The 22,273-nt window shown below is 45.4% G+C and overlaps 1 protein-coding gene across 6 annotated transcripts in view; it reads right to left on the bottom strand.

The window, feature by feature from the left end:
• The window catches only part of Cdyl (chromodomain protein, Y chromosome-like), a 214,247-nt gene that overhangs the window by 46,242 nt on the left and 145,732 nt on the right, over nucleotides 1-22,273 (bottom strand). For 5 of the 6 annotated variants that reach the window (XR_382045.4, NR_166191.1, NM_009881.3 and 2 more), the window contains one exon: nucleotides 11,248-11,914. The exons of the other annotated variant lie outside the window; for it this stretch is intronic. Coding sequence is in view for 3 of the 5 variants with exons in the window: in NM_009881.3 (NP_034011.1) it covers nucleotides 11,248-11,914 (667 nt within the window). In the remaining 2 variants the exon portion in view is untranslated. The remainder of the gene's footprint in view (nucleotides 1-11,247; nucleotides 11,915-22,273) is intronic. 6 annotated transcript variants of the gene reach the window in all.

The raw sequence follows: 22,273 nt of genomic DNA, 5'->3' as shown, positions 1-22,273 counted from the left end.
TAAACCATGCCATCTTACTATGTAATTTTTAGATTTTACTAAGATTAAGTCATTTTCTTTCAAGGCTCAGTCACTATAGCAGCAAAGGAGTTTCCATTGTACTGGAACGAATGATGAAAATGGACTATAAAAACGGACTCTAGAGGCCGCAGAGATGGCTTAGTGGTGAAGACCACTTACTGCTCTTCTTCTAGAGGATGTGAGTTCCGTCTAGAGCACCCAACAAACCACCAGCTCCAGGGCATCCAACATCGTTTTTTTTGACTTCCTCAGGCAACCTCACAGACATATAAACTTAAAACAAAAGACTAATAGTCCAAGTTCCGTTACTATAATGAAATGCCTGAGAATAGACAGGTCACTACGTAAAGATGTTCACTTGGGTCATCAAGTACCTGGTGCCCTGGTGAGGATCTCATGGCAAGAACAGAAGGAGAGGGACAGACAGACCGACAGACACACACACACACACACACACACACACACACAGTCTTGCTGGCATACCACAATTACTATGCTTATCTTTCAAGGGTCGCCCCCATACCTAATCGCCTTCTACATCACCACTCTGAAGACTAAGCTTCCAGAAAACCCAGCCTTTACAGCGCAATCAAGCTACATAGAGCACAACCACAGCACATAGAGTAAAATCTAAGCACAGGGTGCCTTCGGCATGAGCAGCGGTTCTGGGGAAGTGCGCCGTTCCTACAGGGATCCTCTGACGCTAACCCAGATGATTTCATTCACCCAGTACGGGTTCTGACTCACTCCGAACAGGCTTACCTGGCATATACTAAAAAGTAAACTTTTATTACCAAAGACCAACATAGCAATTTGTTTCTCACATATCAGTTCTAAACATACAGGTCAACCCTCTAAAGTATTAACCATGCCACTCCAGAAGAAGTATGGCCTCTTTGGTGACAGAAATGTTTTCTAAAATTGGAAGTGTCACAGTCCAGGTGTGTGTCAAGACAACAGAGCTGGGCTCCACAAGAAAACCATCTATCTGACTGTTTAAGCCTGACCCTGACGGGCGGGATCAGCAAGCTCTGCTTTGTGGGTTGAATACTCCTACTAGTTTAGGGGTGGCTAAGAGCACGTGCTGGCTTATGTGGCAGTAATCTATCACTTGTCAGGTTCAGTGAGTCAGTAATATACAATCATCATTTCAACGCCGTGCTACCAGGTCTGCTTATCAGTCAGGATCTGAACATGCTGGGCAAGGAGGGCAACTAGGCTGCTCTTTAATGGAGGCCATAAGGAGGGGCTTACAACACCTTCTCCCCAGGACATCTAATGTCTCCTTCTGGTCTCTATGGTTATCCATACATGTGGCATGTTTTGGGGGCAGGTGCCTCTAGGGGTTGTGTGTGTGTGTGTGTGTGTGTGTGAGATGGACAATGGTCCTTACTATGTACGGGAGGAGGGATTCTCTTTGTGTCAGGAAGAGTTCTTTGCATTGTATGAAACCATGTGACTACTGAACTGTGAGCTTAGTGATTATATATGTGTGTGTGTGTATGTATATATATATATATATATATATATTACAAAGCTAACACTGTGTTTGGTAATGTAGTTAAAAACTCAAAGCAACAATGTAGTGAAGCACAGAGCCTGGCTGGAGACACAGGCTCTGATGGGACCTAACTGCAGATTCAACATCGAGGTGCTGATCATCTGCAGAGCAGTCAGACCGAAAGGAAAAAAAGCCAGCCATGGTGGTTGTTTCTAGAAGTGGAGAGGAGGGTTCAAGGTAGAGAAGGGAAGGGGCCGAGGGAACAAGAAGTTTGCTAATGGGGGCAATGGCAGGGGCTAGTTTAGGGACATTCATCTTAAAACCTGGTTTTCATTTAAAAAACAAAACAAAACAAAACAAAAACACAAAGACAGTATTACCTTTAGGATAGACATCAGAGCTCTGGAAGGAGTCAGAAACAGACTATGACTTTGGGCGGTGGTACTGGCATCTTACCAGAGATAAGGCCTGGCTTCCTCCTCAGTAAAAGGGCAGCCAGTCACCAATAGTAGAGTGATGGCAGATTTTGCTATAATGAGTGCAGCACACTGCAGAGCCTACAATTCTGAAAAATACTGGAATAGTAGACCAAGAGCTAGCTCAAGTCAAAAGTCATGAGGAGGGGACAGGTACCACAACTCAGGCTTTGGTCAGGACGTGGTATCCCTGGAGCACTGTGGGAGGAGGACTCCATCCCAGAGGGACATGAGAGGAGCAGGGAGAGGTTTGGAGGAGGACAGAAAGCGTGAGAATGCTCAGGAGAGCGAGTACCAAGCCAGCAGATGCAAGCTTAGCAGGTTTAGAAACACTGGTTCTGAACACAGTGGCCGTGGCTTTGGTTGGGAGGCAGATGAGAAAAACACAGAAGCCAGCTCAGGAAGAGAACATGAAAGCAAGCATCCAGGGGCACCAAGGAGGAAACACCAGACACACCCGAGGTGGGGGGCTGGAGCTCGTTCTGGAGGCTAAGTAAGCTCTGGGGTGAATACAGAAGACCCAGCACGCTGCCGCCTCGGTGTGCTCACAGAGGATGACATGATACATCGGCGCTGATGTACGCGTTGTCTGTGAGCACGCACTTCATCCTGCCTCGAGATCTCTCACCACAGACACCTGTCAAATCATTCCCTACGCTTCTTCCCAGAAGACAGGCAGTAATGATGGAAGAGGGGGATAAAATGCCTCTAACCACTTATGCATGCACACAGAAACATCTGCCACACAGTACACTAGGTGTAAACAACTGGACTAAGGACGAAGGAGACTCTCAAACCGTCAGGAGGTTTACCACGCGGACTCCCCAGCCCTACCATTGTTAAGTGCCAAGAACTTATGCATCTTTCTGGATCTTTCTCTGAGTCTTGCCTGCAGAGATGCAAAGATCCAGCTTAACCTGACTACAGCCATCTTGGGCCCTAACTGGGCTCGTGGCTCTCTAACTCTGGTCGGCTCTACATAGTCCCCAGCACATCAGAAACAAACCCTCAAGAGCCGTGTGTGTGGCTTCACGAACAGACTTTGATTCCAAGTGTATGAGGAAGGCGCTTGTTATCTTTGATATCAATATTAACCAGGCACACACCAGCATGAGCAAACCCACTTTTCCCCTGACTGGCATAAAAAGACCCTCCTCTGACTCCAATTGCAGGGACCCTCTGCCATGTTATCATTTGTGACAACTGGGACTCCCCATAGGTCAGCCCTTGTGATTTTTCAGATTCCGTAGGAAACAGGCTCTCATTCAGTCCCTCAACCCAGGTATGGAGACACTTTAAGATGATGCTATCCACAGCTAAACAACCTTGGGGATTTCAGTCTCTAGCATCTTCCTTCCAGGGATCCCTGACGCTGTATTTAAAGTCTTTATGTATGGTTGAGGCTGGTGTATACAAGGTGCCATATAGGAAGTAAAGGCAGAGTATACCCTCTACCGATAAAAACAGTCACTATGGATCCTAATACAGCAAATGGATGGACAGGGTGTGGCCTACTGGGAGCACAGTCCAGGGCACAGCTATATTGGGAGGGCTAGCAGGTCAAACACTGAAGTATTACTCAAATGATTAATTTCTAACCTCATGATAATCTCGCCTCCTGAAAAAGACTATATTTAAATGGACTTGGTGATTTTAGTTGTGTCAAGACTACTCACTGCTGTGGTTCAGGTCTGCCCTGTTTCCAGCTCCGGAGGACTCCTTTAGAAACCACCTGCTAGGTCAGACCACTTCCGTGAAGCTAGTTGTCCCCTTGGAGTTCTGGGAGAAGCTTTCTTGGCTGGCCTACTTCGAGGTCAGAGTGCCAACCCACTGTACCCTGGGTTGTCTGAATGAGGCAAATACGCCTTGAGGAAGAAAGGCCAGCTGAGGCCTGGTAGCTCTTCCAGCCCTGTGTCCAGCTGTGCCCAATCTAATTACATGGCCAACACATGTCATTTCCATTGGCTTGTTTTGAATATTTACATTTATTTGAGATGGGCAAGGGGGAAAAAAGCCATACCTACCGGTAGCATGAATTATGCTTAGGAAAACTTGCCTGTCACTGACTTGACAGAGCAGAGAGAAATCAGTCAAGTCACCTTCTATTTCACACCTGGTCTCACTTGTAACAAGAAGATAGCCTGCGTTAACCTGAGCTAGGATGCACAATGCTGGAGGAATTTAAGCAGGACAGTAGCATCCTAGCAGCATGCTGGACGACTGGGCATACAGTCAACCTAGACGCGGATGCCAGAGGATTATTGCAACACGACAGCAGATGCTGAAGATGGCCGACGAAAATGGGAAGACAACAGATTCAAATGGAATTGAGCACAGGTGTTTAGCTCTCATCATCTAAGAGTAAAAAAAAGCATCAAAAAAATTACTATACACAAAGTTAACTGGGAAGGAACCAGCTGCAAATGAATCTCAAGGCTTTCTGTCCCATACCCTGTCTCAGAAGAGCCAGCCCATGAACATGGTTCAAGAACCATGAACAAGCATGCCCTCCACACAGCGCTACGGCTCAAGCACACAGAGGAGCTAGCACGGCTTCTGAGGAAGGCACGCATGTGCCTGAGATCACGTCTCAGACTGTTAACCTCCAATAGGAAAACAGGTGAGGAATAGAAAGCGAAGAACAGAAAAATACCCAGTCTTAAGACTCAAGTGGTGAAATGCCTTTTTTTTTTGCATCCCCTGGCAGATTCTGTGAAGGGGATGAAAATGTTCCGTAAGAACAGGTAAATGAGCAGTCACAATCTCGACAGCCTTTTCAGACAGCATTTTGGCAACACCTATCAAATTCCTCAATTAATTACTGCTCCACTGCTTATAGCAGCAATCTGCCAACTCACAGACGGCAGAAGAATGTGCCTGCACACGTGTACGTAATTATATCGAACTATGGCCCTAAGAAAAGGCAGGAGAATAAACCAAGGCAAGATATGAACGGGGCAGTCTAGGTAAAGGGTGTACAGGCATCTCTTACACTGGCCTAGCAACTTCCATTACTAAGACAGTCAATTTATAGTTTAAGACTTCTGAAGAAATACTTGGAGTAGAAACAAGGAAAGTCCTTTAAGACACATGGCAATAATGTTTAGAGTAAACAGTTCTGCGACTCAGCAGTTAAGAACATTTGGCTGTTCTTCCAGAGAACCCAGGTTTGGCTCCGAGCACTCACATGGCAGCCCACAACTACCTGTAAATTCCCGTTCTGGAGGATGCACTGCCCTCTCTGGGCTCGAAGGACACCAAGCACACACAGAGAACACACATAAATGCAGGCAATACCCCCCCCCCCCCCACACCACACACACACAAATATAAGAACATAAAACATTTTAAAGCTCACATCTGGGCAGTTTCTAGACTGGCAACAAGGGCACTGAGATTGGCTCATTGGTTTTCCCAATAAAGAGCCAGCCCACGAGTGGGTTGCAAGAACCACGAACAAGCACGCCCTCCGCACATTGGGAAAGCACCACCCTGAGGATATCATAATACATTCACAAGACAGGAAGGGGAAACACTCCCGAGGAGCCTGTTTCCCTGTGCAGGAGAAGGTGACAGGCAGTCAGGCCTGACAAGCCGTCTGTGCTGTGCGAGATCAGAATTTTTTTCCTGCTCTCAAACGTGAAGCCACAGAGGGAGTCTTCCTACTGTGCCTTGCTTGCCCTTTCCATACCAAATAGCACCTCGTTACTGGAAAGATGGAACCCAGACAAGTCTGCTCAAAGAAACCTTACCTCACAGGTCTGGCTCTATGTGTGTCTATCTACCCACATCTTCCCTTTGTGGTACCCTTCTCCACAATTTACTGTCCTTTGTTAAAATAGCACATAAGTTCTTACATCTGTCAGCTACTTCCTCATTTCTGTGGCACTTGCATAAAAATAGTTAAATGGCCTATATACCTTTCATTCGACTCACTTGTCTCACAGGCTCAATTAAATTGCCTAAGAGTGTAGGGAAATGTAACTAGTTCAGTTAGCCTAACATACATAGGAGAAAAAAAAAAGAGATTTCAAAAGGGAGATTTAAGACTTCAATAAAACTACATCAAATTCTTTGGGAAGAGACTATATTAAATATAACTGTTCAGATAAGACTATAAAGAAAAATTGAGCACAGGAATATGCACTCAGAAAAGTTCATGTGTATGTTATTGGTCAATTTTAAAGAAATCCAAACTATATAAAACAGTGATACAATACAGTGTGCTTTTCAAGAAACAGCCCTCCATTCACAGCCGAAGGCTTTTACACCTCCAAGTAACAAATGGAATTACCTGCTTTGTGCATGCACACATACATGCATGTTATTTATAAGCCAGGCCCAGCGTGGCTTGCTCAAGTGAGGCAAATGTTCTGCCAGTGAGACACACAAGAACCCTTTCCCCGAAGGGTCTTAGTTACACCCCACAGACTGGCAAATACCTGCATATTTATAAGTTTTAAAACAAAGTGATTACACTTGTATACTTTGAAGACTTCTTAGGGATAACCAATTTTTTATAATGGGTAGAGCTGTTATTAGAATTGAAAGTACAGTAAGTGCATCACAAGGAAGAAAGGCCTCCATCTGTTACTGAGCATCACAAGCCCTGCATCAACTGTCACAAGGTAGGGAGCTTTTCAAGTAGTTGCTCACTGGGTTTTAACTTTTATAACCTTTCTCAGTGTTGAGCAGGAAGTGACAGGGAGCATGGGAACATAAAGTTACACGGGAGGCTCTAACAAACGGTTTCCTCTGACAAATGTCCACTGGGCTCAGACATATTGTGTGTATGTGCATATGTGTGTGTGTGCGTGTGTGTGTGTGTGTGTGTGTGAGAGAGAGAGAGAGGGGGTGGGGGAAGGAGGTCAGAGGACAATCCCGGATGGACAGACAGACAGACACACAGTATATTGGGGGGCACAAGCATGCATGGAGGTTCAGAGGACAGTATTGGATGTTGCCCTTCCACATTGCCTGGCACAGGGTCTCTGTTATTTTTTGCTGATGTACCAGGTTAGCTGGCCTACATCAGATAACATCCACTCACACTGTCGTGCCTGACTTTTGCGTGAGATTGAAACTTAGGCCCTCACACTTGTGGGGCAAACATTTTTACCTACTAATCCAATGAACCATCTCCCCAGCCCTCCACCCGACTTTTTGAGGCAAGCTTTCATTTCACTAAGACTGGCACTCAACTAATTTCAGCATTGAGATTTCAGGCCTGTGGCACCACACCTAGCTTTTACCTGGGTGACAGGATAAAATCTCAGGTCTTGAGATCTTATACACACACACACACACACACACACACACACACACATACATACATACATACATATATATATAGTGTCTGAATTCGTGGAACCGGAATTCCAGACAGGCGTGAGCCACCCGATGTGGGTGCTGGGAACCGCAAGGTCCTCTGGAGGAACAGTGAGAGCTCTTAGCCAATGAGTCATCATTCCAGCTGCCCCCAAATCAAATGTTTACACACACGCTTACGTGTGTCTCCTTCCATTTCACTGTTCCTGGCCTTATTCTGTAGTACTCTATGCCTCTGAACTTACTGTGTAGCCTAGGCTAGCTTAAAATTCACAGCAATCCTCCTGCCTCAGCCTCCTGGATGCTGGGATTATGGGTACCTGCTGCTATACCCTGCTCAATGGCCCTTCTTCTCAAGTAAACATTTCCAGGGATTACCTCTCAGTGCTGGTCCTCTTTGTCTTCCCTGCTTCAGAGCCTAAGAGACTAGAGAGCAGCTGTTAACCTAAAACTCACACTTCCTTGAAAGTAAGAGGAAAGAGATCCAGGCCACAAGTTCACATCCTTGGCAAGAGAATGGCCTTCCAGTCACTTTCCTGGGATGGCAGTTCAGCTCCGTGTGGTAACAATGGTAGGGTTTACTTCTGGTTTTAATTTTTTTGTAAAGTTTGTTGACAATATTGTCTCATATTTCCTACTTGTGAAATGAACAATTACATACTTGAATTTGTGACCAGAAAAAACTTTTATGTAATAACAGCTTTTAAAAGCAATTGCTTCTTTTGTAAAATTAATTCAATTTAAGAAATGACCTTTGACCTCCTGGTGGAAGATTATGAAAACAACTTAGCTACATTTATGAGAGAAGCTATACATCCACCTTCTAAGCCTTTGTTTTTTTATCTCAAAACAGCTAAAAGGCAAATATCTGTATCTATATGGTTATTCTATGAAAGTATTATATCAGTGTATTAAAATGGCCCAATGCATTCATTCTGATTCGGTGGTGATACACTAAATCTAATCTGTTTTCAGTGGTAAATACAGCCCTTGAACATATGATTAATGTTTTGAACAGAAAGATACTTCATTTCCCAATGATTCTACCAGTACCTGCTTCAATTAGTTTTAGATAAACAAACCCGTTTTCTTACACAGCTCTAAAATGAATCTGGAAAGCAAAAACAAACAACTGCTTTAAAAAAAAAATCTATGCATGTGGACCAACAGAGCTTCAGTCTTGTGTTTCACTGAGAAGAGACAATGTGTAGAAGGCCTGTCCTATCCTCTCCTAGGCCAGAAAGGCCTCTTCAAGTCCTTACCCTTCATGAGCATGTGTTCTACAGGAGCCCACCGTAAGCTTTTCTCAAGAAGCAGTCCATGGCAGGCACGGCTCTGACCACAGTCTCTCCTCTGTCCCCACTGCCTTCCATGATAGTGTAGTAGAAAAACCTCTCGCTGCCTCAGGAGGGAGTACTGGTCTACCTGAGTCTTGTTCTGCTGCTTTTGTATCAGTCCTTACTTGCTCAGAAAGGACTCGCCAGTGGTACTCACTCTTATAAATCTGCAAGTCTAGACTCGACATAGGCTGGAAGGAATCAGTTCCTATTATCCTAAAAATATCCTCAAGTGGCTTCTATTCACCCCCTCAGTGTAGACTGTTCTCATCAGTATTCCAGCACAGGGTCGATTAACAAGCATTAAGGCAAGCATGAACTGTGAAGAAGACAGGCTGGGATACTTCACAACCATCCGAGCTCCACAGCAGGACTAGAAGCTGAAGCTCTTAGGCCCGTATACCCTTTGCAGCAGTGTAGGAACTTTGTAAAAGTGGGAAGCCATCAAATTCCCCAAACTGGAGCCAGTACTCTTCTTACACAAGAATCTGAGGGTTTGGCTGAGGGTGGGTTTTGCAGACTGTGGAAACTTAAGAGGGGCACAGTTCACGCTGGGGCATGAGGGAGCATGTGTTGACATGGCAATCTACCAAAGCTGGCCTCCTGGGTTTAGAGTAGTACACTTGGAGTCTCACCTTTGCTGAGTCCAAGGTTTGAATGTCATATGTTCCCTCCCATGAACAGAACACATAGAAACTACTGAGAATGATAAACGAGGATCGCTGGCCTTTGGAAGCCTTTACGGTCTACTTGGTAGTTTATAAACGCCTAAAAATGGTGACTTCCTGTTGCAGGGACTAGTAAAATTAAGAGTCACACAGGCATTGTCAGGACTCAGCTGTCCCTGTAGCAGACACAAGCACATGGGTAGTTCATACACAGATGAACACAACTGTGTTCTAGCCAGACTTTACACAGACACACAATTCTATTTCCACATGAACAGTCCTCTTGTCATTAGGAAAAAGTGAAGCTCACTCTTAGCTTGCATGCCATACAAAACCAGGTGGTGAGTGGTATCTGCCTTATAGGCTGTCCTTTGCCAGCCACTGTACTAGTGCTTGTCTATGTCCATAAAGTCATCAATACAGAAACAGATGCCCCTCAACTAGTAGAGGCACCATGGGGAGAACACAGGAAATGAATGGAGACATTTGTTTTGATTCCTTCTGTGTCTGTGGCTCTTTCTACAAACTTTCATTTTCTCTGGACTTGGGAAACAAGAGCTCACTAGCAGATGATTAATAGTATTCTCTGCCTCTGAATGTCTATGACCCTCATGGCCATGGAATGTCAGCAGGACCTTGTGTCTAGTGTATATCTGGGAAATGCTGGCAAGACATCAGGTTTCAGTTACTAGCTAGCTGAGGTAGCATACACGGGTCAAGGCCAAGAGGAAAACTTGTTGCACATACCACGGCAGGATTGCTAACAATGCTAATGTGATTCTTTCCTGTGGGGCTAAGTGGCTCCCCAAGAAGCCCATAGACTATCTATGAGGTTCGAGCTGTGAGGACACACTGTAAGAGGGCCAGGAAGGGAAGGGGTTCAGGAGGTAGAGCCTGAGATCCAAGTGAAGCTCAGGGGGCAGACGAGAACCACAGCTCAGGGTATGCTGTCATGATGCCCGCACAGGTTGGGGCAGGGGCCCAAGGGTACCCAGAAGTGTTCCTGCTGCTTAAGGAGGTGAGCTCACTAGCTTGGTCAGAGGATACCACTCTGTCCATTATATGAATGAAAAGGATGGGAGATGTCAGAAGGCAGGTAGCAGGAGAGCTATGGAAAGCTACTGTAGAGTTAGCTGCTGGGAGTGTGACTCAATACAGCCCCTGTATGGTTAGCATGTGGCTCTGGGTTTCACTGGAAGTCTCTTATACAGAATAAAATCTAAAACTAGCAGTGGCAAGAAGACAGGATCAAGACTGTGAAAGACCAGCATGGCCAGTGGGGTCTGAATGAGAGAAGTATGAAAAACAGGCAAGCATTAAAGTGTGATGAGCAAGAGGAAAGGGGAAAGGCCCCTGGAAGGCCATCTTAGGAGATGGGCAGGTCATGGCTACTGAGAAGCAAGAAGATGGTGACAGACAGCACCCGGCTGAGCAAGCTTCTACTCCCAAACAAGATGCAACAGATGTGACAGGTGTGACATCGAGAAACAGACCAAACTCCTAGAGACACCCTTCACTGGAAGCATTTCTGTTGATTCACATGGGCAAGCAAAATAAAGGGTATGGTGTTTTAATCCATGCTGGCCATGTGAGAAACCGCAGGTAGGTTCTTAACCAAGCTGTGTGTAAGAGATGTAGATGGCGTCATAAAACCTGCTATAAAAATACCACCAGACTGTTTAGGGAGAGAGCCTGTACAGAGCGGTGCAGTGTGGCACAGCCATGGGTGCAGGAAGAGCCAGTGCTGATTTGTGATGAGTAACAAGGGCTTTGAAGAAAGAAAAACATCAAGACCTCCCAAAGGCCTGGGACCCACCCCACCCCCACCCCAGGCTTTGAGGACCCTTCTAGAGGATCCCTCTAGCATCACTGCCCAGCATGTGAACAAAGCCTTTCACACTCCTGTGGACACTCACCTTTTCCATTAACAGCTAAGCCTGTGGCCATGGCAGCAGTCACGGGGCCAGAAACCTGAGGCACTAGTGGATGTATTCGGGGCCTGCTCCCCATCCTGGCTCGCTCCGCACCAGGGCCCAGCAAAGCCCCAGTGGGCTTCTCTGCAGTCACCTCTGGGGCTACAGTGTCCTCGGCACCCTGATCCACAGGGTCCAGCTTCTCGGGGCTCTCCCCCTGAAAGCCATCAACCGAGGTCCTGCCCTTAACGGGGCTCTTAGGCACGAGAATTTTGATCCCTGACTTGGCGAGGTCCATGTTCTTGCGGTTTGCAAGAGATGGGGCTGGGTTTTTCCTGAACTTCTGGCTGGCAGCCAACAGCTGGCTGCTTTTGGACTCATGATCTTTGCCTACCACAAGTGCTTTGGAGTTGGTCTTGGAGAGAGTGCTGTGGGTGGACCTGGAAATCTGCTTCCGGGCGTTGCTGGGGGAGGCTCTGCTGGCACGAGCCAGGCTACCTTCCTTTTGCCTCTCGTTGTGGCGCCGGTTGAAGTCATGGATGTATTCCTCACAGTTCACCAGGTGCTGCTCAGGCTCCCACGTGTCATCCTCACTGTCATAGCCTTTCCACCGCACCAGATATTCTGTCTTCCCTTTCTTGTTTTTCCTTTTGTCAACGATACTTTCCACCTATGTGTGAGAGAAAGGTTAGAAACAAACCTCATTACTCGAGAAAGCTACAAGTTTAACAAGGAAACATTCATTAGCATCGCCAACACCATCACCACCTCCACCAACATCATCACTGCCACCTGCCATACAAGCAACTCCTTTGCAATGAGCTCAAACTACATGCCTACATTTTATATTCAAAACGTATGAATAGTATACACAAATCAAAATGTTATATGGCATCCCATTAACATGAATTTTTATGATGTTAGTATTAGTCAAAACATTTTTTAAGCCACATGTACAACAAAACAAACAGAAATGATACAGCCTCCTAAAAGTCGGGGCTAAGCAGGAAGACTTGCCAATTCAAGGTCAGCCAGGTCTATAACAGAAGGACCTTATCTTAAGACATCAGTTGTGTTTTAACCACAAGAAGTACTGGAATTTCAGAAATGTATCTTCATTTTCAGTATAAACTAGAAATACACTTGTAGCTGTAAAACCAAAAATACATCCGCAGATGTGCATGAGGTAGCTAGTTTCTTTATGATTCAAAAGGGCTTTTTCATTGTGACACTCGGCGCCTCTGCCTGAGTTGGTTCTAACGATCACAGGTGGGGCAGCATCAACCATTGGAAGCCTGTGCTGGCCACTCTTAGGTGACCAGCAGCAAGCGATAAGCTAGGAACAGCGAGAGCCTTCTGCTCAACCAAAGGAGTGTGAGTGAATGACTTTGAAACAACCGACAAGGCATGTTCCTCTTAATGGATGGAATGCTCTAGGACAGTCAGGCCATTTCCCCTCAAATCCTGGTTTTAAAAACGCTAACACCTTTGAAAGAAGATGATGTTGATCCTTTAGTGATGACTGACATGTTGTGTATCAAATTTGCATCTATTATTGTAATGCATTCTATTATTTGACATTCTAAGTGTAGACCGCAGACTTGACAATTCAGACGAAGGAAAATATTTGACAAGAACGCCCACATGTTATTGCAGAAACACCTATAATCGACTGTTGACACTCACACTTAATGTAAAAAGCACCAGACTGACCACAGGGGTCAGGTGTGACTTTGTGTATCAGCCAACAGCTATTAATTAAGGCCACAAAGGGCTAAGCCCAGCAATTTCCAAGAACATCAGCACATTCCTTGTAAAATTCCAGGCTAGAAGATCCAGCGTGTACCAATTTCTCTAATACTCCAAATAATGCTTGTTGACTAACTATAAGAGCACAAGCTTGTGGAAATGTCCCATCTTTATCTTAAAGATTTTTTATTCCTTAAAAACAATAAAAATAAAAAAAAGGGACAAATTCTCCAACACAGTTACTTAAGATACAGACAGAATTAAAGCCCTTAACTGGAGACCAGCCTCAATTTAAACATTCACTATTACTTCTATGTGAGGAGAATTAAGAACGGAAAGATTTGTCTCAGTGGGAAGCAGATTTCACCACCAACAGATCTCCTGCATCCAGAACTGCGGTCAGGTAGGTGTGAGCTGTTCTGTGCAGCTGGTAACACAGGAGAGCTCTGCAAAGACCTGACACACTCCTTCTCTTGGGAAGCCTTTCAAAAATCCATCTCCTGGCAGCTGTAGTTTAAAAGTTTTTAACTGTGTGTGGGAAACTGATTACATCTTAAAGGAAAACTATGTTTAATGCTGTTTTGCTCCCCTAAATCTATTTCTACCCCAAAAGCGTGCACTCAACCAGTACACCCTCTTTCCCTCATTTCATGTCCCTAAAGCCGAGGTGACTGTGAGAGGACACAGAACGGCTTCTTTTTCTCTCCCATTTCCCTGAATGCAGGCTTTTCTCCTTTGGGCCCCCAGGACCCTGCCGCTTTGCCAAAGGAGATACAGTATAGGAATCAGCCTCCGCAGTTACCTGACACAGTGTGGGCTTCTCAACCATTCAGGGCTGGGCTGTTCAGAGATGCTAAAAGAAGGCAACACTGAGCCAGTGGGTACTGCTAAAGAACAGATGCTTTAAGCTTCATGGTCACATGACCTTCCAACCACTCAACTCTTCTCAGAGTCAAGAAAGTAGAATCAACAAAAATCAGTGACACCTAAAAAACCTAAAAATGTAGAGTCTTCTGTTTCCCGTACTATAACTTATTTATAACTTATTATATTTTAACTTATTACATTATTTAAAATATAAAGCCCATTTTTGAATCCACCATAGTCTGTAGTTGCTAGCCACTCATAGATGGCAGGAGAACAATCAGACACTCGGTGGAGACTTGCAACTCAGTCTTGTGATGGATTCAGCATGTAGGCTGACACACCACCAGGGACAAGAGGCAATAAACCTGGTGTTAGAGAGGGGGAATTACAGGAGACTCAAGACTGCACGAGGTACCAAATACAAACTTCACACAACTGGGCACATGAGTGTGTTCCACCCCAGCAGGAAGACACTGTCTCCTATGACACAGGAAGCTAGCTGCTGTGGGTTGACTATAGACTGGAGTGGCTAACGTTCACCTGCAAACACACATCACTTACATTAAACAAACTGTTGAAATGGTAAACCTGAAATTATCTTCCGAGACTTTTCACAGTGGCCAGGGAGAAAATGGTCACAGATGCTCATTAAAACTCATCTGTCTTCAAGCCTCAGACCCTTTCTGAGCTGCTACACCCCAGACAGCTGTTTCCAAAACCTCTTAGGAAGTTGCCTTTCTCACAGTATGTATAGAGGTGCCACTCCAGTGACACAGAGTCAATGGCAAGAATTTCATAGAAACTAATGCTCTGTGGAAGGAGCTAACATGCAGACCCACAGAAAAGCCCTAGGACTCAACAAAGGAAGGAGGCAAGAAAATTTCAACCAAACCACCGTCTATAATAATGTTACCCACAGCCACATACGGAATGAAAATTTAACTGAAAATCCAACCTCTCTATGGTCTTGGTTGTTACTGAAGTTAAGATTTTCTTCTAAAACTCAATCTAAAAGCTAAAGTGTAGGACAAGTAAAACAAACCCAGCCTTCTGTAAGGTTACAGACCCCTGTTGATGGTTTGCAAAACTAAGCTAATCTCCAAGGAGCAGCTGAACACCCACACCCAAGTCATCTTATTTGGACCATAGTCTGGGTCCAGCAATGCGCACCGAGGTGCCCAGGGCTGCAGAAAACAGAACAGAACACCGGGCAGAAAGGCTCAGTATGGGTGCAAGCAAAGAGGACCTAACTCCACTACCATTGCAGTTTAAGGAAATCCAGAGCAAGACATGCAAAAGGCCGTTGCTAGTTGCAAAGCCCGGACAGCAGAAATCTGGCACATCAGATCACTGTCCAGACGGTCCCTGGGGTAGCATGTTTGCTCAGGAGTATGAGGAGGCTCCCTGGACCAGTATGAAGCCACAGGCAATGCAGGGTGGAGAAAGTAACACAAAACCCTACTTGCAGAAAAAGAACTTTGATAACCTGTAAGACGCAGGAGGTGAAGAAGGCATACAAGCCACTGGAAAAGTTGTCACGACTGTTGAGAGCAAGAAAAGTTGCCTCGAGTTTTAAGGATAGTTTCCAGGTCTGACACACTTTCTGGCTTTATGCGGGCATGAAAGAAATATAAACTCCATAGAAACGTACTTCTGACTTTGGCATCCTGACCTTCAAGGCTAGTGAGAACACAGCTGGGTCCTGCTGTGCTGCACAGCTGCAGTGCCTGTCACCAGGGGAAACAGCTGACTCTCTATGGGGTGCTGCGCGGCTAAGCTGCGATGCTCCTGGGGGACTGTGTGAAAGGCTTTTCTTTTTTTTTAAAGAAAAAAAATTTTTTTCAACTTCTAACAGGTTTACTGGGAGGTAATCCCATCCTAAGTTGAGCATCTGTATTACAAAAATAGAGCGTTCCACAGCCAGAAACGAGGAAGATTTAAACACAACTATCTGAAGACACTATAAAGAAACCCCCAGAGAAAGGAGAGGGGAGTGGATCCTGACAACAGGGAAGCAACCCACATCAGCTTTTGCTTTGCAGAAGATGGGCTAACCCTGAAGCAAAGAGCTGCTGTCTCCAGTGCTGGATGTGCAAATGCCTCAAAAAGCAATGGCGCTTCCCTCTGGGGTCGGGAGCGAGGGGCTCAGTAGACATCACTCCAAAGTAGCAAAGAGTCTCTGAATAAGCAGGATGTGAATTCCCTGATGAGAAGAAGCAAAAAATCAAGGGATTCCTCCAGCCAGCCCAATGCACAGGAGGCTCTACTCCAGGGTAGGCAGGCAGTGCTGGGTTTGGACTCAGGCCCAGGGGCAGGTGGCGTGAGCAGAGCAGGTCAGTAACTCAGCAGTGCTTCAAACATTTTGTCCTGGGAGAGGACATCTGTAAGACACCCCAGATAACACGTGGCTTGCTGCATGGTGCGGTGCGGGGAAATTCCCACCTAAAGGTGGCCAAAAAACAAGAGCAAGAGGCTAAGCCAGAAGACACTTTGGTCAGTAAAAGAATGAAACTGCGGGGAAAATTGACTGAGCCCTATGGGTTAAGCACAAATGGTTTCAGAAACCACTCCTGCCTAGATTTAATGGGATCAGACTGATGAGCAATTTACACACCAGGTACTGCCTAAAGCAACGAGGTAGACAACAAGCTTTTAGTATATAATAGTATGGAACGAGCTAAGTGTAGCACCAAATTAAAAAAAAACAGCTCAGCACACACACTGCCACTGACCCACCAGCCTCTCAGTGCCATTCCGTTTCCATTTCCCATCTTACTGTAAGAGCGCTGGGATTGTGGGCATGTTCTCAGAATCCAGATTTTTGCCAAGTTTTGCAGATTCAAACTCAAGGTCTTACACTTATGTAGCAAGTGCTTCATTCACTGGGCCACCTCCCCAGACAGTCACATTTCTTTACAAGTAGCATATGCAACTGGAAGAAGTTACAGGTAAGTGGGATGACTCTACAGATACATCTACAGAATAATACTGAAAATAAAGGCAGAGAAATGACTCCTGTCCTGTAAAAGAGAACTCTGCTAAGAGTTCAAGTTGAGTTCAAGTTTGGGAATAATGGACACAGAAAAGAAGTGTACAACATATTTAAGGTGCTGTTTGTCAGACAGTGAACACATCCTCTGCCCATTTACACCCTCATCGGATCCTGTCTGAGGTTGGTGATGTCCCTTTTCCTGCCCTGTTTTGTTTTGTTTGGTTGTTGTTGTTTTAGGGGTTGTCATTGTGGGTTTCATACATTATAATGCTGTATTTATGGGAACAAAGACTTGTAACATATCATCCTTCTGTGTGCTAGACACAATAATACAATTCCACATAAAGTCTATATACTTATTGTATTGAGTCCAGAAATATACAGTGCATTAATAGAGGTAGGGGAAAGGCCAGCATCTGTGAAAAAGGGGAGGATGAACTAGCACAGAACTTCAGAAACTGCTCTGTAAGGTACCACAATGGTTACCTTTCCTTCTGTCAATCAAAAAGCTGCCGCCCCTCAGCTGTGGGCTGCCTGAACACACATCCACCATTTCCAACAACGAACCACTTTGCTGTAGTCTGTTGATAAAGGAGGAGGCTGTAGGTCTCTTCCTAAGCTCCCTATCTTTACTCTCTGCTCAAAACAAGTCTGCACTTTGTGTTGTGAACCTAAGATTGTGCTAAATATTTCCAGATAAAGACAGATTCTGTTGCGAGTGGTTCTTCTCTGTAAAAAACACCGCTAACGAACTTCTTCAGAGTACACGAACCCAAATGGAAATGTGAATCCACATGAAAAACATGTCTCTTAATTATGTCTGGCGGGCTGCATAAAGATGTCAAATAGTATTGAAACAGAATTCATTCACTGAGCTGACATGTCGTTTTTCTTGGCTGAGGCCATTAACATAAGTGTAACTGGCTGCTTTAGTGTGTGCAAAGATCTTGTTGTGGCCCAAGTGAGGAAATACAGGATGTTCTATCATCCATAAAACCCTGGCCAGTGAGTCAAGGTTAACATAGAATCTTCCAGTGCCAAGATAATTTCAGAGAGAGTTCTGGATGAACATCCTGCCATTCTGTCTTTGGCTCACACAGGGCAAGGGCCCATAAAGAACACACTCGCAGCTACATAATGATCCCTTTTGAGCTGATCCAATAATCAGCAGAATTTCATTCTGGAGAGATTCCCACTATCTCAGAGATATGAAGGCCATATGACCTGATAGTTTCTCTCTGTGGGTACCTGGGGCTCTACTTCAACCTTAAGATGAAAGTTATCACATTTTGTAGAGAGATAAGGCCTGGCCTTTACAGAAGAAATACAGTCCCAACAGAACACAGTGGCTCTGGGAAGCACCGTGTCACAGTTAAGATGAATGGTTCAGTCCAAAGTATGGAAGCTTGTCCTTTTTCTGGAGGGCTTGTGTAAAAACAGTCAGTCCACTTCTCCTGTTGTGCATCTGACTAGCCAGGTGGCACCATCCTTCCCCTGGGGTGACTAAGTCAGTTCTGTGTAGTCTTTTCAGCACTGAGGCCCAGAGCAGGTTGGTCCTCACCTGGGACAATCATGTGTGGCCCCCAACAATTCTGCAGTTTGAAAGAATGGTGATTTTAATCTGCCATTTGTGGTTTTCTAAGCAACAGAACCGAAGCTAGCCAACCATAGAGACTAGGTACACATGCACTAAGAGTCACAGAAGAGAACTGTGAAGACTCTGGCCTTCCTCCCAAGAGCAGGAATGTCATGTTCCGTTAGTCTTCGATGCCTATGAAGCTGCAGGGAAACAGCTAGGGGGCATCACAGTTTGTGGGTTACCTGAACCACCAGCACCCCAGGTCAGGGCACTGCAGATGGAGAACTCTATAGACTGAGTGTATATGCCCCCAGCCCCCGCCTCCCCGGAGTGAGAGCCAGAGCCAGACCAGAAGCTCTGCTTAGGGGAAGAGGACAGCACTCTGCCACTTTGTCACAAAAAGCCAGGATGCTACCCAGTTCTTCAGTTTGGTACTTCCAATGAGCCCTTCGGGCTTCCCTACACTCTTCCCATCTGAGTCATTTATTCCAAAGTGGCTACTCCACGGAAGGAAGACCAGATCAGAGGGTTGAAGACCCTGGGAGATTTGGGGAAAGAGACAGGGATAGCAAACAGGCAGGTAAGCAGAGTCCTAAGTTATCCTTTCAAAGGAGCATGGGGATACCAGCCACGGTAAGCAAAACCTAAGGGAGTTATCCAGACAGACACCCATCTGTGCAGCCATACACTGACTCTATAAAGGCATCCAGAGCCCACTTGATCAAGTTCTCTTGGTAAATAGTAGTGGGACATCAGGGAAGAAAGCTTAGTCAATTGGCAGAGTGCTTACAAGCACATAGGAAGCCTGGGATTTGATCCTCAGCCACCAGGAGAGTCAGACCCTCAACTGTATCCACAGTTACATACTTTGTTCCTTCAATGCCAGCTTGTGCTACAGGAGACCTGTCACCACAAAATTAAGGTACCAGAATACTGGACATCTATTTGCTAAAAAATAAGATAAAATGGAACCACAATCCTCATTACCATAGGCCAGGAATAAAATCTAAAACCATGAAGCTTTTAGGACAAACACAAAGATGCCATCCTTGCAGACTGGGAGGAGACAAAAGTCTCTAGAGTCACAAAAAAGCATAGTCATGAAAACAAGAAAGTGACAAAACAGACTTCATCAAAATCTCCCCAAGCCACAGGGTGTGTGGGTGGGTGGGTGGGGAAATGGGACGGGACGGCACAGATGCAAACCAGTCCACACTCAGCTCCAACCAGTGTCTGCCTGTTGGGGCTGCTTACATTATTTACAAACAACACGAGTTTACTACTCCGTCAGCAGACTGGCGTGCCCAACAGGGACCAATCCCCTCAGATGCTGCTGCTTCTGTGATCCCACATGATAGAAGGTACCGGCGAACTTGCAACAGCAGCGCAACAGGGATTGTGTTCCAATATTTGAAATGGAGGATGGGGGACAGAACCCTGATACAAATGAGACAAAGTTAGTTCTACCTTTATAAAGAAATCTGTAAAGACGCCTCCTGGTAGATGCTCCTCTCGGTTTCACTGTCCAACATGGCCTCCTATCCTGGAGAGCTGTACTTGGCTTAACAACTGTACTGCTTAACATGTTTTACAGGCTTGGTCTCCTAGTACAAGATAACTAAGAGTGACACTTGAAGGGGACACTGGGAACTCCAGCCCATATGTGTCTCTGTTTCCAGGATATGGTGAGATAAGCGGCTTCCTCCACTCCCCGCTCCTATCATGGTAGGCTGCTGGCTGCTGGAGCCAAGAAACCATGGGCTGAAATCTCTGAAACTCCTAGCCCAAATACATTTCTTGTAAATTGACTTATGTTAGGTGCTTGTTAGAGCAAAGGACAGCTACTGATTCAACCAAACCTTGTATGCTGGGCAGTGAAAAGCTACATGGTAGAACTCGTTTGAACAAAGATGCTAGACAAAGTTTGTGTGTGGCGGAGGCGATGAAAGGAACACAGTGAATTTCATGGATGACAACGGTCCCGGTGTCTAGCAGACAGTAGTTATACAAGTGCATACGTCTGTTAAGATTCTATACACCTGAGAGCTATGCATCTTCTACTCGACCTCACACAGCCTACATAACAGAAGACCATCTACGCGGCTCTTGGCATAAAAAGAACCTCTGACTAACAGTACCAAATACTGCCACCAGGGGTACAGTGGCCCACAGCTACACAACAGTTTCTTATGAGGAACCCAGCATAATAGTTCCCAAGGCCTAAGCGGTGGTGAAGCACATAGCCATTCCCAATGCCAACACTGAACACATGTGCATGTGCACAAAACAGAGGCACCACAAAGTCAGGCAGAGATGCTGTGCATAAGAAGATTGAGACTGCATAACTTTCTCTTCCACATCAGTACAGCCAGCACTACAAACAGAGTGGGACAAATTCTAAGCGACCCATAAAGAAAAACGAAGCACCAGTAAACACAAATATCATCTCATCTCACCCGAGTGTAAGGCTTACCAGGCTGTGAGGAAGCTCTTGGGAGGCCAAGTGTGGATTTCACAGAGCGCCCCAACCTTACAGTGAGCATGGGGGGTTTAAAGCTGTCTACTTACTAGTTGGGAACGCAGCTAAGGGATTCCAAGGAAGGAATTGGAGATAACCACACATGTTCACGCTAGGCAGGCGGAGAGCAGGAGAGCCAGTGGGCAGGTGAGAGGAAGACTCCATGGCTGTGCTACATGTGGCTGCATCCCCTGCCTATGTGCCCGGGCATTCAACCATCTTGAACCATCTTAAAGCCCAGCACACTATGCCTCGTGTTACTACCTTCATTATTGCATTCACCCGGTTTATTCTTAATGCAGGTTGGCAGAAGTAAGGCTGCTGCACTTCACATGTTTTCCAAAGTGTTACATATTAAGCTAACTTCCAGAACAAAGACAAAGGAGAAAGGCTGTTGCTTAGGTTATTAGCATGTGTGAATTTCCACCCATCCCGACTACCGCACAGCACAGTGATGGCCTGATCTACTTCTCCCCTGTCCTGTGGGCACTAGACGCACAGCAGTGAGATCACAGCGCATACGTGAGTGTGTACAAGGCCACTCTGCCTCAATGAGATCAAAAGTTCTCTATGAATAAAAAGATGAAACGGATCTTTCTCGCTGGAAGTTCTGACACTTGTTACATTATCCACCCATTTTTGAATCAATCAAACTCAAGCTGTCAGACTTGGCAGCAAATGAGTTTATCTACCTAACTGTCTTGCCAGCCCCGATTCACTTTCTTCTTAAGAGGTTTACCCAAATCAAAATAAATTAAAAACATTAAGGGAAATGCTGCTGAAAAAAAGACAAGGCTAATAAGCCACATTCCCAGGTTTGTCTATCTTTCTCTCTCTCCTCCTCCCCCTTCCCCCTCTCTCCTGAATACGTGCAGAATAGCATCTGGTACAAATTAACGTGTGTGTGTGTGTCTGCTGCTTTTATACTCCACAAATTACAAACTGAACCAAGCCTTCATGTGTGTGCTGAATACACAGGGTGAATCAGAACCACTTCACACAATGCCACAACTGCAAACACAACCATGCACTCACTTCACAACTGTGTCCTCTTCAGCTGCCTCACAACAGCAGACAGCGTTGCTGTTTCTCTCAGGCCACACAGACCAAACATGCTAAATGGAAAGCTTGAAAAAGTCACATAAAGGAATTTCTGTTGTGTGTCTGAATGACTGGTACTATGCTGTACAGCCTAGCTTTATTAAATGGAGAGACAAAGATGGAACTGTAGAGGGGCTAAAAATAACTAGAAATTCTGAGGCTGGGAATTTTTTGTCTGGCTCTATTTTCATAACACCACAGAAAAGTTAAAAACTACAGTTTA

Source organism: Mus musculus, chromosome 13 (genome assembly GCF_000001635.26).
Source record: "Mus musculus strain C57BL/6J chromosome 13, GRCm38.p6 C57BL/6J".
Taxonomy (NCBI): Eukaryota; Metazoa; Chordata; class Mammalia; order Rodentia; family Muridae; genus Mus; species Mus musculus.
Note: the sequence above shows the minus strand (reverse complement) of the source record. Positions and strands in the feature narration are given on the sequence as shown.